Genomic DNA, 17,466 nt, shown 5'->3' with positions numbered 1-17,466 from the left:
TCCCCTCCGTCATGTCCTCTCTAGCCTGCTGACACTGATGGTTTCTAAGTGAGTATCTCATCCAACTCTCCCTCTCTCTCTCTCCTCCTGTCATAATCACTGCTCTTTATGATCGGTTTGCCCTCTCTGCCCTTTCAAGATGCGGCGTGTAATGAGGGCTCTGGAGAACTATGTGAGTGGGCTATTTAGCTATTCAGACAAGATCAGCTCACACATCCCACGCTCTCTCTCGCTCGACTCCCTACCAATACCTTTCAGCTGAGTGCAGTGATTGTTTGTCCTGCTCACAAGGTCACACTGTGGATGGAGCCGGAGCAGCTCCGCATTCAACATCCATGACGGGCCTTTTAGTGTCTGCTCACCACATGGAAATTGAATGATTAAAATGGGCGATTTAAATATTCAATTCGATACTACTGTCAAATTATTTTGTATAGCTTAATAGCTGCAAAGGCAACATAAAGGGTCAGTTTTCTCAAATTAAAATAATAATTATAACATAAAAGACATATTTCCTCCCACCAAAATCTGTGCACGCCGTATGAATCCATCATATTTTACACCAGCAGCAGCTTTTCTTTTTTTTTTTTTTGCAATACTGCCAGAACTCATTAACCTTGAGTTTCAAGTACTGCTTGTACATGCTGTTTGCAGACACATTAATAAGCAGCAAATAATATTATTTCTATTAAGGCCCCCCAAAAAACTTGAAACTTACTCTGCAACCTTCCCCACCCACTGGATAAACAAATTATGTCCATGAGTGCTTATAGATGAACCTGTACAAATTCTTCCTGCAATTCATGTCCAGTCTGCTTGTGTGGGTTTTCCTCCCACAGTGCAAAGCCAAGCATGTTACATTAATTGTGGAGTTGATCCCCAGTTAAGAAAACGAATGGATGCATTTCCAGCAATGAGACTGAAACTAATACACACACACATCCTCCCCATCCATCCAAGCAATCAACCCCAAACGCAAAACAAAGACTGTATGCACTATGTGAGTCAGCACATTATAAATCCAAGTTATACATATATGCAGTAAAAATGTTTAGTTTGTTTGTGCCCTTTTCTTATGTCCTTTGATTCTTAACATTAGTGGAAAATTAACTCATATTGCTGTTTTTAATAATATGATTTATTATGATTTTCAGTTGTGATTGTTCATCACACATTAGTAACATAACTATTTTAAATCATATCTAATTTACCACATAAAAGTGTTAAATTGGAACAGATCAAAAGCGCATCAAATCTGACTTTTTTGACCCAATGCGACCCATGTGCGATCATGCTATGACAGTGTGAACGGCACAAATCCGATATTTTCAAATCCGATCTGGGTCACTTTCGTATGTGGTACTGAATCCGATACATAGCTGATGTTTCAGAAAGCAACTGCTGTGTGAACGGTCATGTCGCATTAAATCCGTCTTTTACGTCACTGACACAAGACAGACGCCAATTATCAGCGCCCGAGAAGACACTGTGAACGCTTCCTGGCCATCCAGTGTAGATGTTGAAACTGTTGGGAAAACAACTTTGAAGAAATGTGAACATTTTATTTGTACTGTATAATCTGCAGATTCTGACAGAAATCTGCAAATATCCTTTGGAGCACCGCTCCTCTCTAAAACAGCAATAAGGATAATTATTAAGGCCATATGTAAATAACAAAATAACTTAAAGCAAAATTGGGAAACGTAAAGTCCGAAACAAGTCTTTATATTAAGGGTCTAAACAGAGCGCGTTGTGTGTGACGTCTTCTTTTGCTTTGAGGGTTCACACTAGAGCGCATTTGCTGTCACATTTTATTTGTAGTGTGAACAAGCAGACAAGAAAATCGGATTTGATCAAAAAATCGGAACTGAGCATTAAGACCTGCAGTGTGAACGTAGCCTAAGATTCAAAGCTTATTACAGTAGAAAAAAGGAAAAAAAGAAAAAACCTGCATGTGTAACATGAGTTTAATAATAGAATCTAAACTCTTCTTCAGTTGGTTAAAAACCACAAATTCCCAGAGATATTCTGAGGACAGAAACTCAGGGTCCTGTGTGGCAGTTGTAACACTGCACACGCTAACATGTACTACTTATGTAACGTGTAAGGGAGAAAATGAACATTAAAACTTAATAACAACAAGTTTTACAATCTTTGGTTTTACCCCACATATTGCTCAGTTACAGTATTTGGTCTAATGCTTAGATGACCCCATTAAGACCTCAGTAAGATCTAGATTGCTCAAAACAGCGATGCCCATCTTGCGCAGTGTCCACTGAGGGACACATACCAGGCTGGACATTTCTTCCTGTTAGAAGCGAGTTTTTCCTTCCCACTGTCACCAAGTGCTTGCTCATAGAGGGTCATCTGATTGTTGGGTAATAGAGAATAGAGAAGTCACAAGTTAGGACTAGTAATACTCCTAACTTTACAATATAAAGCGCCTTGAAGGATTTGATTTTAGACAAAGAGAAATTGCTAGATCGTTAGATTTTTAATCTACTCTGTTCTCACCTCTGTCCCTGTAGTTTAGACTAAGCGCCAACAATGTCCATGCCTGCTAAACGTGCACACCTGCCTCCACCGTGTGCATGCGTCTTTTAGAAGCACCGCCCACCTCTGATTCTTGACCTATGATCGCTCATAGGCTTTCAGCGTCATCTCCCGTTGGACTTGCGTGTCAACATGGCGGCTTCCATGGCATCCCAGGCTGTAGCGAAAGGACTGAGGATAGCTACTTCAAAGCACATACTTCTTGATAAAGCGAAGGTAGCGTCACAGCTTCTCTTGCTGATGTTACGGTCTGCTGCTCGGGCTGGGTGGCTTCGTCGCTGACAGCGTCTCACGGCTAGGGTTAGCAAGTTAGCATGTGTGAGCGGACAGAGGTTTGACAGATCAAAGTTGAACAGTGTGACAGTTCACAGGTGACGTAACAATGCCGTCTTCAAGTCCTGCAGTAGCTCTAATCATGGAGGCTGTTAAATATACGCGCTGCTCTACAAATGATAGTTATTCGGCAAGAGCTTGTTTGAGTAAAGCTTTTCTAATGCGCTCCTGCATGTGAATGTTACTCGTGTACACTGTCTGTCACTATAACTGTGAGTCTGTAAGTTTGTGCGTTTAAGATATTTTTAATTTTTCTTTATTGCGTATAATTGAACTGCAAGGGTCTTCTCGTCAGTAAGTTATTTTGCATGCTTAGGTTCAGCACTTCTACAGTGGGCTGTGTGACCTCTGATGAGCAAAAGTCATAGTGAACAAAACCTCCAGCCTGGCCCCATTTCAGATAAGACCCGAGTAAAAAAGGTTAACCCTTGCACTTTGAGCTTCCAGCATGTGCGTGTGAGCTGGCAACAGCAGCCAGCAGAATTCGCCTGATTAGAGTTGTCTAAGTACACAGTGGCAAATGCTTACAGTTGCACAGTTTCTCATTTAGCAAACAAAGCATTTGGTCTGGTAATTGCAAAGAGTCTTAAACATGCTGCCAGAGCTGCAAGACATAAATCCCCACACCCCTGCACTGTATTGACTAACAAACAAACCCAGTCACACAGAGTTGTGCTTTCATAATAAATTTCAAAGCTCCAGGACGAACAGATGAATAAATTAGCATGATATGCTGTACTGTCAGTTTGATGCTTTTCTGCGCAGTCGGTATCTGAGAACTGGTCTTTCAGGTTGAGGTGCTTGCATAGGTATTTGGAACATTAGTACAAATCACCATAGTGGGTGGACAAAGCAGGGACATCTCATGCTGTGTTTACCTTTCATATTTACTCCCAGATGGATTCAAATGGATGGTAACTTATCATCAAACAGATTTCATGTGCAGTGTGGTAGAGTATTTTTTTATATAGGTGTTGTACCTGGAGGAAAGGTGATTGACTGAAAAATAATTGTGCTTTATGCTGATAGAAAAGAAAATATGTAAATTGAACTTCTTCTTTTATCCAAATTTGTCCAGATTAGCTTGGTAAGCTCCTAATACTAAAACTATTAGACATAATTACATGCTACGTCTCAGTATCAGAATTCATTATTATTGCTTTTCAGCTTTAATATTATGACTTATTACAAAGTATTGTCAGAAACGCATGGAGGTTTTCTTTTTGTGTTTTTGATATGTCTTGTGTTAAACTAGTTGCTTGCTTCTCTGCAACCATTACTAAAGTATAGAGAGGCCAAGTAATGGCCCACACTTTACTCCGATTATAAACCTGCATATATCTGTGCGTCATGCCTCCCCCCCCCCCCCCCCCCCCCCCTTTTCTTCATGTGGCTATTGCACATAGCTGCATTACTTTCTTAGTCCTTCCAAAATGTGGGCAACCTACAGCTTACCTTGCCGGAACATCTTGGATTGGATGCTGCTTTGATAATGTGCTCTTCACACTGTGCCTTCTATTTAGCCATGTGTCTGTGTCTGTGTTGTTTTTTTTCATGATTGAAAACCTTTGGTTAATGTTATTACCTAAATAAAAACAATGTCCCAACCAAGGCAACAAATTGCATGAAACATTTCCATTATTTCTTTTCTCATTTTCCACCAACACATTCCTTAGAGCAGGGAATGGGACCCCCTGTAAAGGCTGCAATTATTATAATTTTTTTCCTCCAGCATTAGAAAAAATGTTCTATAGGATTACTAAATCTGCTATTATTATATATCAAATATAAGTGTTTTTTATTTATTTAAAAAAATATATTTTTCATCCATCTAAGAAAGGAACTGTCAGTTTGCTAGTGGACGACAACTTCGCTCTTATTTTGAAAGGTCATTTGGCGGTTAAAATCTGGCCTTTCCAACTCCTGTTTTTCCAACTGGCTATCTTGCTAGCCGGGGGTGGAAAAAGAAGTGTATTTCTTTTTTAGCACTTACAGCACCAACTATATGAAATATCTCTGAAATTGAGGAACCTGCATCAATAACCAGCCTATCTGCATAAGGTAAAATTTAGATATGTCAGTGGAGGCCTGAGACCTGGCCTGAACTGTTCCTTTAAAAAGTAAACTCTAACAAAAGTTTTTATCTCATGTTTACTGGCTCTTTACCTGCTCGTCTTCTGCTTCTTTCACTTCTTTCGCTTCTGTCTCTCTCTTTCTCTCGTTCGGGCCAGGTGATAAGAGTAATGATCGGGGATTTTCTCTGGTGTGTAGCACAGTATCAGGGCCTGAACAGATTAACAGTCAGGTATCGCTACAATAGAATCAAATCAGCTTTGACAGTATGTCAGCTAAGCTGTGGAATTCAATTTGCAATGATTTGTCACCAACAATGCACAGGACATTGCAATATTCAGATGGTTAGGCTCCAAGATACTCCTTAAAGGAGGAGTGAGATGTTATTTTTTTTTCTCTCACACTCTCTCTCTCTCTCATAAATCAAATCTCCTGAATTCTTGTCTGCACACCGAGATAATCCTCGGGTTGTTTTTCACTGTCGCTGCACAGGGATGAATTTGTAAACCTTTGCTAAGTTTTTATTTTTTGTGTGGCGAGCGTGCTTGGTAATACCCCAACTGTGTTGAAGCCCAGCGTGGTTTGAAGGGGTACACTGGGAAGAAAGGTGTCTCAATGAGACTCAGTCCTGAATATTTTACAGAACAGGGTGGAGAGCCCTCTGCTTGCAACGGCTTCTTTTGCTGGAACTTCAAACGACGGGAGGCTCCCCCATCTGTCTCAGCAAGAACACATTTACATTTCCTCCCCGCAAGGGATACTGGAGGACGAAGTTGGCTCTAACTGGATTTGAATATCGTTCGCCAAGGTTAATAGCCATTTCTGTAGCTGGTGAGGTGCTTAGGCTTTTTCAATAATTTAGAGCGGCTGCAGTCATTAGGAAATGTTGCCAGCCTCTGCAATGAGTAAATGCGCTCCTATCAGCTTAACTTATGCTGTTGTGCCTGTGTAGATAATGAGGGAGAAGTGGGAGTAATGCTGAAAATTACTTGAGAAAACAATGTCAGTGATGGCTGACAGGCGTAATTCATTAAAAGTGCAGTATATTGAAGATCATGTTCAGCTTCTCTATCATCTGTGAAATGAGACCTTCAAAGATTGAGTTTTCCTGGAACTACCCTTTGTGCAAGTCATACGGATCCGATTCATTGAAAATTCTGACTGGGTCTGGCTGGCTGATCTCTCTGTGCCATAAAGGCGGTGATTCCACTAGCACTGCGTGAGTGAAGAGACTGTGTTACAGAGCACAATGGCTGCTGCCACTTGTAATAAGTACGCTGTAGTACTCTTTGCACAGTTTTGCCTAGATATCGACCATCTCGCCTGCTTAACCTTGGCATGCATGCCATGATCATTTTTAAAGTGGTGACGGCATATTAATCTGAACTTATTGATGAACAAGATAATTAAGCCATCAGCTAAAAGCAGTGCGTGGCTGTTAAAGCACAAGGGGAAGGCTTTTGCAATTCATGAGCTGTGACTGAAGGTTTGTGCCTGTGGCAAAGTTCACAGATATATGGGACTGAACTTTGCCACAGTTGCGCATCCTTGTATTAACTTCTCCTTATTTACTGCATTATCTTCCCTTTAGACCTGACACCTTTGAATCTGACTCCCTCCTCATATTAACTATGCTAATTACTGAAATCCCTATCTGTAGAGACACAACAGTCAGGTTTTCCTTTCTTAAGCCTGTCTGCAGGAGATTAGACCTGCCCTGCCTAAAGACCTGCCAATGATGCAAATCTCACTGATCTAAATCCTGGAGCCATGCTCTACTGCTTCCGTCTCTATCTCTGCTCCGCTGTTCTATCCCCGGCTCTGTAACAGGCAGATGTCATTTCTCTCTCCTTACTAAAATGGTCTGAGCGTGACCTTTTTAAAAGGCAAGGGCAAAAAAAAAAAAGCTACAAGTGGCTGCTAGCAGTAATAAGAGCAACAGCGCATCTTTTGTGCAATAACCAGACCCAAATTTAATTTATCACTTTTTTTATTTATTTGTTTTGTCCATGTGATCAGAAAGGTAAATTCAGAAAAAGTAAAGTTCTATAGTATAAAGTGCCTTTCTCTGGTAGCTACAACAGAATGAATAGGCCAATCATTTGAAACGCTTTAACATGCATAACTTTTTAAAGGGGGTTATGTAACCTGCAATTTTATTTATTCATTTATTTATTTATTTATTTATTTTTTTGATAAACTAAATAACCTATTCATGCTTTCATCCAAATCTATAGAGGCACTGCCACAGTTGAGGGGTAGAGAGAGGCACTTGTGCCACGAACACTCAAGCACTATATTAATTAGAGCAGATAAGGCTCTTTGAATTAGTCCACTAAAGCTTCATGAGGCATACTCGTGCTGCTTTAAATGGAAAGCATGGCTGTGATTCATACTGGCATGTTTGTGAACACAGCTTCTTCGCGTCGTCCATCTCTCTTATTTTATGTCACCTCTAGCACAGCTTACTACGCAGCGCTTGTCTTATCGCAAGACAGTTTGTATTTATGAGTTGCAACGAAGTAGCCAAGTGCCACCTCATTAACAGAGTAACACTGTGCGATCAGTATAGCAGTGACTCTGATAGTCACACAGAGGACTGCTCAATGTGATTCAGCATGTGCGAGTGCGAATGGACACTATAAATTTCCCCTTTTAATTTTTCCTTGGATGGTTAGCTGAATGGATGGGGAAAAGAGATGAGTTCATAACCTGAATGGGAACAAATCAATTACATAGAATTGATGAACTGGCAATCTGTTAATTTCTTAAACATTTGATAATGCCCCTTAAGGAGCATTCTGGTTAATTAAGTCTGCAGTCATTTGTCTTAACTAATTAGGCAGTGTCATTTCAAAGGGTTAGGGACTGGCCATGACAAATAATGAGGATTTTAACCTCACCAGACATCTGGGAATACCACTTAATAATATGTGATATTCGGTGACTGTGATTCGCAGTTTGGAACAAGTGCATTGGTTTGTAATAGGTGAGAGTAAGGACTCATTTTTGTGCAGAAAAAATGGGACTTAACAGCCAATAATAACATGTCAGTGTGTTGCCAAAATTGCTCAAAAATGCTTAACTCTATTGTGATACATTAAAGAAAAATGTCCTTGTATACGGTTTAATGCATCGGTATTGAAACATACTGTTGTCCTGAAAAGTAATTGTTTCTGTACAACAATAACAACAATAACAAAAAAGATGTGCATGGGAGGGCATGAGTGGGGAGAGCGGTGTGCCAACCAAACCTCATTTAAAAATCTGGCCTTGTCAGCTCTTGTTGTGAGAAGTAGGTGCCACTTTTCACTGAGTGTGTGATAAGCTGCAGCTGCTTGAAGTGCATGCCGCTCCAGTCCTCAAGTTAGTGATATTGTCTGTAAAGTGTCTAGATAAGCCTGAAACTAGGTTTAACAGATATACAAACCATATCTGATATCAATATGCTTATTTCTTATATTCTATGTAAAGTAGAATAGAATATATTGGTATTTCGTTATTCCCCCAGGCATATATGCAAATTGGGCATTTATTTTACTTTCTATTCTATTCTACTAATCTTCCTTAAAGAAAAAGAAAGTTATCACTCTGAAACTGTAGCATGGGATTTGTAAAAAATAAACAAACAAAAAACACTGATTAGTTTCTATTTAGAAGACAAAACCAAAAAAAATGAGTCAACAGTTGAATATGGAAGCCCGTTTCCACCACTAAAAAAAAAAAAGGATCCATAACTCGAAATTTCGAGTTATGGATCCTGGAAATGACGTCATTTCCTTGTTACCCGGAAGCTGAAGCCCTCGGGTACAAATGCTACAGCTAAGCTACCAGTATTACATCCAGTCATGAATGCACAGATTGCTGAGTATTTTCAGCGTGGCTTCAAAAATGATGAAATCCTTGTGTTATTAGCTGAATCACATGGCGTTACTATCAGCAAACGTACTCGCGAAAGCGCCAATTTGTTGCGATCAAGTTTTGAGTGCATGTTACTCTGTGCCATATGCTTCCGGGTAACAAGAAAGTGACCTCATTCACGTAGATTACTGATTGGCAGAACTAAGTCGAAATTTTGAGTTATGGATACTTTTTTGTTTGTTTGTTTGTTTGTTTGTTTGTTTGTTTTAGTGGCGGAAATGGGCTTCCATAATTGAAAAACCCCGGTAAGACCTGAATTGGAGATTCACCCATTTTAAGTTTAGCATCTTTAAAGACAATATATTCCGCACGTCTTTGAAACGCAACTGAAATTTATTGCTAGTCTGCTTGTCAATGTGCCCACTAATACAATCTGAACAGGTTTCGTTGTTAAATGTGCTGAAGACTAATTGTAAATGTTCTGGAATATTGTTGCCCAGTCCCTAATGACTGTGACCTGGTGTAGCTAAAACCAAAGAAATGTTTTTTGATGAGAAAAATGTTATTAGATTTTCATCAGAGCTCCCCTTTTTTTTCTGGCTGTGCATTATATGTGCTTAGGTTTGAGCATGTGGCAGCAGTGCATTCATACAGATGCTGTTTGATAAAACAATCTGTTGTTCTTTTTACAGAGCTTGCACGTGGACTTGGCACTGAGGAATGTATTTATCTTTATTTTATTGATGCTGACCTTTCATTTTCTAGTGTTTGACAGCCTTACAAACTAGGAAAACTTCAGAATATGTTTTATGTGCCATAAAACCGCTGGTCTTGCTTTGAGGACCTGTTTCCCAGACATGTATTAAGCTTAGTTCAAGGTCTTTTCTTCAGTCGATATTTTTAAAAAGTTAATCCAGGACTGGGCTCAATACATATCTGGGGAGCTGGATGAAGATGTTCTTCAGCACTTGAATTAATAATAATAATGATTTTAAAGGCACAGACTATTGTTTTGACGCTCATTATTCTTTAAATGTTGAGTTCCAGATGTCATCAGGGATGGAAGTTTAGTGCTACCTATTGGGAAAACTAATGGATACAAAGTGTCCTTTGTCCTATCTTTAATTGGATCTTTAAAATAATTACAGCTCTGAATGTCATTGTGTCTGTCTTTCTTTTCCCCATGAATCATGGTGACAGTGTGGGAGAAGTAGATCTGCTGTTTGCTTTGTGTTTGATGTACAGGACATGCTGGTGTTAGACTCCTGTCTTTCATTTACATTGGCCTGTTGGCAATTATGGTTTTACCATAGCAGCATCCAGTTATGTTTTTCTGTCTTCTTATTCAAGCACATTAGTATGCTAACATCTGTTAATTATTTCAGAATATCAAAGTACAGCTGGGGGTGATTGGCACATTGGTAATGGTGATTTATATGTTCATAAATGTCCAACTTATCAGTGGCTCCCCTGAGATATCACAGCTCATCCTTAAGGGAGCGTGAATTCAATAGCTGTCAAATGTAAATCTCATAATGGTGCTTTATATGAAAAGTCAGGAGGTGAAGGTAAAACATAGTATATGTGTAGTTAAAATCCACTAGATATTTTGGCAGTTCATTGCAGACATTCTTTCATGTAATAAGGAGGGGGACCAGCAGATTCACGTTTCCAGCTACAGAGCTTTCTTCCTGCTGGAAATAAAAACATAATTCTTTGTTTTCACTGTAATAGATTCTAGGTGTAGCAGTGCACCTATGGCAGTTTGCTGCAACTGACAGCATATACAAACAAAAATTAACTTTTGCATAACTCCATTTTAATAATTGTATGACATTATTAAACTTCACAACTTTTCCCAAACTACTATAAGTTTAAGGATCTTTTCTCACTTACTCATCTGAAAATAAAGTGCTCCGATATTAGAAACCGGCATAAATACTTAACTGAAAGTGAGCTGCTGTACATTCATCTTCACCTGACGTATTTGACTTTACAAGACTAAATCAGGTGCAACAGATTTATATAACAAAACCAATGTCAGTTTCTTACATCATTTTTTCAGAGGTAAAATATCGACCCCGTTTTCTCTTTAACTCTATAAATCTCTCTCCATAATTTTCCTCATACCTGCTTTGGTCCTTTGCTCATGCTGAGGCTGCTGACTTCTGAGGTTTAGATTGAGTTTAGCGTTAGCTACTTTTCCTTTGTTAGCTTCTTTAAAATGTCCACGTTCAGGTGATGCAGAGGAGTTAAGCATTGGACTACGTTTGTCTTTATAAATGTTTTTCAGACTCGTCCATCTGTACTTGAATTTATGTCCTCACAGTGAAGAGTTTCCATGGTGAAGACATGTTAGCTTGTGGATTTAAATGTGCGCACAACTATAGATCAGCTTGTAATCAAACATCTGGGAGGCTGTTTGGCTGGTCATTGGTCTCTACTGAGAATGCTGGAAATCGGTTGATTTAAATCATGGATTGATTGATGCATCTCTAATAAAAAATGTCTGCTTTTTTCTGAAAATGGAGAATAAAATAAACACAGCAGGCCATTTCAGAATTTGGCAAGTTAGGAATTCTAAGCAGTCATTAAAAGAACAACAATGAGGTCTTTCATAATGCTTAAATATTTCAAAAGTCCCTTTGACACGTCCTGATTGGACTGTTGCAAACTTTAGAGCTCTGAAAGGAGTGTCACGCAGGTTGCATCGATACAGATTTGCAGTGTCCTCATGAATATGCCTGCTTAAAATTGCCTTAGTCTCTCAAATGTTGTCAATAGCCTTTCTTTATTTTTGCATAGAAACTAGTAAGGATCAATCCAGGGTTGACTTATTGAAAACTTCCTGTAATGGAACTCACTTTGTCCTGCCATCAGGGCTTTTGATTGATGATAGGCTTTTTGTAAGTGGGATGGTGTCTTGTTCAAGGTGCATTTCTGACTCAGTGCAGCTGTTTACTGCCTTAATGTAGCTCTTCACAGTGTATGTAAGAGATTTATCTGTGTATATATAATGTATAAACTTACTAAGTAAATAATTCAGTGAGATAATGTAAGGTTATTTGTTTTTATTTATTTTTATTGAGTTTTGAAAGGTGATGACTGACAGTGGCTCCTGTTAAAGTACGTCTCCTGCTTCAGTGCAGCTTCTTCACAAAGTCATTTCATCACTAGTGTAACAATAGATACCATTAGGTTCTCATATTGCTCACATTTCTATATAACAGTTTCCATAAAGTACTGAGTTTTATTATCGCTTTGTTTGTCTGTTTTTAAGAATGGTTTTAATATAACTGTTACAAAGGTAATATTTTTGGAAAGCTGCTGAGCTTGTTTGAATAAATGTTATAATAGGATAGCTGGAAACTAGAGTTTTTTGGGGGGGAAATAGTGAAATTGATTTATCAGATGATTTTCTTTATGCATCACTTGACACTTTGTTAGTTACACCCTGTTAGTACTGGGTTTGGACTCCTTTTTGGACTCACCACTGTCTTCGCGGCATCAATCCAGCAGCAATACTCAGATCGGCTGTACAAACCAAGTACAGTTCACACGGTCCTATGTGAACTGTACCTCAGTTTGATGTTTTTAGCTCGCACTTGGTGTGTGTGGTCTTCTGCTTTTATAGCCCTATGCTTCAAGTTTGATGTGTTGAGCATTCAGAGATGCTCTTCTGCACACCACAGTTGTAACAAGTGGTTATTTGAGCCGTCCTATCAGCTTGAAGGATTCGATCTCCTGTGATCTCGGGCATCAAGAGGCCATTCAGACCTCTGTAAACACTAGTGATGGTTGTGGGGAAATACCCCAGTAGATCAGCAGATTCTGAAATAGTTACACCAGCCTGTCTAGCACCAACAACTGTGGCACATTCATAGTCACTTAAATCAGCTTTTTCCTTATACTGATGTTCAGACTGAACCAAAGCAGGTTCTTGACCATGTCTAGATGCCTAAATGCAATGAATTGGTTCCATGTGATAAGCTAATTTGTGTTAATGAGCAGTTGAAGAGATGTACCTAACAAAATTATACTTTGCATACAACATCTTAGTTATATAGATAATGGTAACTGGTCATTTTTATGAACCTTCCAGCAACCTCTTTGAAAAAATATTAACATAAGGTGAAGACACTGCTTAACTGTGCACCATTGCTACATGTGCAGCAGTGTGGGGAGCATTATAAACAATGGAGTCAGAACCACTCTTAATTTGATTTTTCAATAATCAAATGAATCGTTTTAAATATGCCATTTAATATTTTGTGAGTACATATGTATGATGTAATTACTACGAGGATACGTGAATTTCATTACATTGCCAAAAGAAAACGTGTGGCGGAGTCTTTCTTTTACAGCCGCAGTGCTGAAGTCTCTTGTATGATAAATCGCTTGTGTTGAGAGATAATGTTCCTGTACTGTTAACACCTGCCAAATCAGAATCACATCTTCACTCACTATTCGCTGGATCCTGTCTAGACTTACTTCCAAGAAACAAATGTGTTGTTTGACCCGCCGTGTCAACCCTTTGAATTTTTGAGTAACAGATTGACGAGCAGTGCAGCATTGACGCTCGGCTGTTTATGGGCCTGATCAGAGGTGATTGCCTGCTTTGTAACCTTCCCCTGTAAATTAAGGCTTATGGCTCCAATAAATTTTCAAGGGAGCTGGAACTGCTCTGTCAGATGGTGACTTTTTGACATTGTTCTACTCTCATAGTGATAAAGACAACTGCTCTAAATTAGCCTTAGGATATTGACTCCTTAAGTTTAACAGAAGGGCAAATGACAAAGTAGTGGCATGTCTTGAAATGACTTTGCAAAGTGCCAAGATCAGACATACCCTAACTGTGGTGACACTTCTCACAACAAGTGTTGTTTGACATTGTGCATCCTGCTCTCAACTAAGCATGAGACTGCACAATTCTGTTCCTCTTAGGAGGAAGAGAAGTCCTGATGTTGCACGATGCCGCGCTGATAACCATATGGTCCAGCCAGAGAGGTGTTTTGGGACTAGTGTTGTACATACCAAGATTTTGTCCTTCAACACCACTGGTGGATCAGTACAGCTGCGACAAGGACTTGGCAATCTGATGCATCTGCTGCCATAGCACTATCTGTCCTTCCTGTGCCTCTTTGTGCGAGGGCACAACCAGTGAGTGTTCTGGAAAGAGAGCGCCTGCATGTCTATTCTGCTCATTTCAGTGTTGCAACTATTCTTGTTTGCTTGTTCGTTTTTTGCGTGTAAATCTCATCAGAATTTAGTGCAGGGAATTCAACGTATGAACTGTGGTCTTTAGATTTGTTTACCTTTTTGCAATTCTTTCATTTATGCTAACTATCTAATAAGGTGCCTTTGATGTGAATCGTTTTTGCAGATACTTATGGAGCAAAGGACCATGTCAGGTTGTTTTTGGCTCTTTGTCACATACACGTGAATGTGTATCATCTATTTGTTTAATTACACTTCATCGTGTCTTTTCAAATCTAATATAACCACAGTACACTGAGCACTGACTCACTTAAGGCATATTTTTTGATTTTTCTATTTTTCTATTTTTGCAATTCCATCAGAACATAAGCGTGTGCAAAGCTCCTCTCTTTTATCGTACTTTTCTAGACAAATTTTATTCGCACTTTACAGCAATAACCTTGTGCACCAATACTTTGTTGGAGTTTTACTTTACTGTGTTAAAGGGAAGAAAATTTAAATGTTGATCAAGTAAGTAAGCAGACAACCCATCAAGATATGGCTAAATGTTTGATGTTTGCTTTTAGCATTAAATGAAAAGCCCTGTTAGGATCCATCTTTTCTACAGTGTATTGCTGTGACATTTTCTGATCACTCGCTGAATGTCAGGACTTTTGCTGCAAGCATGCCAAAAGCAAAATCTTTCTCAGAATAAGTGCTTACTCAGTTTAACTTCAGCTTCCCTTTCCTCTGCCTAATTTAAATTTTATAGTTAAGTTATTTTTCCGTGCTTTTGCATCAAATCTAAAATGCAGTTGCACAGGTATAAAGAAGACAAGGTTGAGCTAATAATAGAGTGGTATGGCATTAATACTGTATGACTTTGTGGTTAGTTTGGGGTTATTCCTACCTCCTGGACATTTGCGTGTTCCTGTCCTGAAGGGAAAACCGGAGACAATTTGTGTGGGCCTGCGATGGTTTGTCAGTGGGCCAAGTTCTTCGAAAGTATGGCTGGAATGAGAAAGGGGACTTTTTGATTTACAGAGGAAAATTGTTCCTTCAGTTTTTTTTCTTCTGCCTCCTCTTACCTTCATATATTAATATAGAGATCATTATTTATCATTGTCACCACTCCACCTCTCTTTCTCCAGTGTGCCCCACTTCCTTCACTTAAATGCATCCATATGAGAGATCTTGAGTGCTTTTGTCTGTAGAGAGGTTTGCTCTGAATACTTTATCCCATCTTGGGCCCATTGCATACAACTTTGTTTGTGCCAGTGTCTAGTCTAGTCACCATTGTGCACAGCAAACCTTATGTCTATTCTTGTCATCTTTGTGTGTGCATTAAGAATAAGTAGAGCAGTAGTTAGGCTGAAGGACTGTGTAGGATCGTCTCTAGAGTGCTGCTGATGATAATTACTGTAGAGAGTGTGTCTCGAGGGACTGCAGGCCAGCTGCCTGCTTGCCTCCCTGCCTTACTGCCATACTGTCATCCAACACTTGCAGCTTTTTTGTTTTTTTTCCAGGGCAACCATGCAGTACTCAGATTATTTCTCTTCCTGTCAAGATGTCAGCACTATCATGACTTTCTTGTCTGAGTGCAGGATTAGAAATGGCTGAAACCATAACTGTTTCAATGATTAGTCCGAAAGGAATTTTAAAGTAGTGATATCTTTATATGGTTCACAGTATCTATTGTTAAGGTGGCAAATATATCTGTGCTCTGAGTTGCAGCATCTGGGGAATTGGCTAGTATAAAAGGTTTTGCAATACTGTAATTCCCATTTGACACTTTTCTTTAAGCCTTACTGTTTTCCTGTTACTCAACTTTGAAATAACAGAGTTTATGCAATAGCCTTGCATAAATATTAGCATTACAGAATGACAGTTAACTAAAATGTTCCTGTACTTTAAAATCTGTCAGTGATCGAATGTACCGTCCTCTCTGTTTAAATATTTTTAAAAAAGAAAGAAAAAAAGTAGTAGTAACGTAGGCCGGGCAGTTAATTGATGTTTCTTTTTTAATTAAAACAAAGTAAATTGAAAATGAAATGAAAGCAATAATTAAGAAACGGTAATTGCAACACTGTGATAAAGATTATTGTGCAGCATTTCCTTTGCAGTCACGCTGTTGTGTATCCTTGTTGTAAATCCATCACACTTCTTTTACAGTGGTACATTTTTGTTGCTCCCTAAAACCAAAACTTGGTGTTATATTTAAAGTTCAAGAAAATCTAGTGCAAATTTCCATGAATTACTTTTGTTCACTTTCATAGCATTTCTTTTTGTCTCACCCATGTTACTCAGAGAACCAGGGTTATATTGATGACCTTACGTTTCCAGATTCGGAAACTAAATAAGCATCAAATAAACATGATTTAAATATTGACCTGCAAAATTTTAAATAAGACTTCAGTATTAATCAACAGCCCTTACTTGAGGATTTTATGCCAAGGCACAGTGACCTCGTTATGGGGGTGCATGTTTGCTCAACACCATCCTACGTTACTTCACTATGTGGATTTTTACATTAATTTGTCTCCCATTTTTATATTGTTATCAGCAGTAAGAGCCCATCTTTGATACAGACTATTTGTCTGTGGATCTGCGACACAGTAAAATGTGCCTCAGGTTTCTTTCCATTCTCTGGTGTTTTGCCCAAGGTAACTGTCAGTGCCTGGAGGGCCACCTCAATCCCTACCTGACTTTCTCAGTATGCAGGGGTTGTTATTTTAGGAAGTCTGGATATCTTTTTCACCCTCGCTCACCCTTTCTTTGGGTGACAGTGAAGCCTTATTAGTTTGAATTTATTTAACTTTCCTGAGTACTTTTTCTAGACCACAACAGTGTTTCTAATAATATATGCATAAGTCAAAGATAGTTGAAGATGCCTCCTGTGGAGGAGAATAAACACTGACACTTTGGGTTTTTTATTTTCTTTTTTCAGATTAAGTAGACAAAAATTAATTGACATGGTAACTGTTAATGAAAATAGTCACTGGTACAGACACTCAATTAGTATGCTGTTTTATGATGCTGATGTATTTGTGGATGACTCTTAACCTCTGTAAAAATGAAACCTCAAGTTAGAATAATACACTGCAGACTAATACATGAAATTGTTTCATGCACAAACTTGCACTTGTGTAGTTGAGGTTGACTACACACTGGCATTACTGATGAGCATAAGAGCTTGGATACTTTGCAAGTATCTATATACATACCATCTGACCATACTGTGATGCGTCTTAGGTCACTCGGATCAAAGCATTTAGCTGTCTGGTTAATACGTGTTGGTGTGATCTGATGATACTTCCTATTAAGGTGTTTAACCTGGCCCTAGGAAGGGTCCCATTTGCCACTTTCTTTTAAGCCCATTATAGAGTAAAAGATTGACAGATGGAGTTATTCATTTAGGCAGCAGAGCTGATCCTCCTGGGGCAAACAGTT

The 17,466-nt window shown here is 38.9% G+C and overlaps 1 protein-coding gene across 1 annotated transcript in view; it reads left to right on the top strand.

Annotated features, from left to right (window-relative positions):
• The first annotated feature begins 2,618 nt into the window (after positions 1-2,618).
• suclg2 (succinate-CoA ligase GDP-forming subunit beta) overlaps positions 2,619-17,466 on the top strand; it is a 102,603-nt gene continuing 87,755 nt past the window's right edge. The window contains exon 1 of the mRNA XM_026168671.2: positions 2,619-2,769. Within this exon, the coding sequence (XP_026024456.1) occupies positions 2,686-2,769 (84 nt within the window). The 5' untranslated portion in view covers positions 2,619-2,685. The remainder of the gene's footprint in view (positions 2,770-17,466) is intronic.

The sequence above is a fragment of the Astatotilapia calliptera genome, chromosome 5 (assembly GCF_964374335.1).
Source record: "Astatotilapia calliptera chromosome 5, fAstCal68.1, whole genome shotgun sequence".
Lineage (NCBI taxonomy): Eukaryota > Metazoa > Chordata > Actinopteri > Cichliformes > Cichlidae > Astatotilapia > Astatotilapia calliptera.
This window is presented reverse-complemented; position numbering and strand designations above follow the sequence as displayed.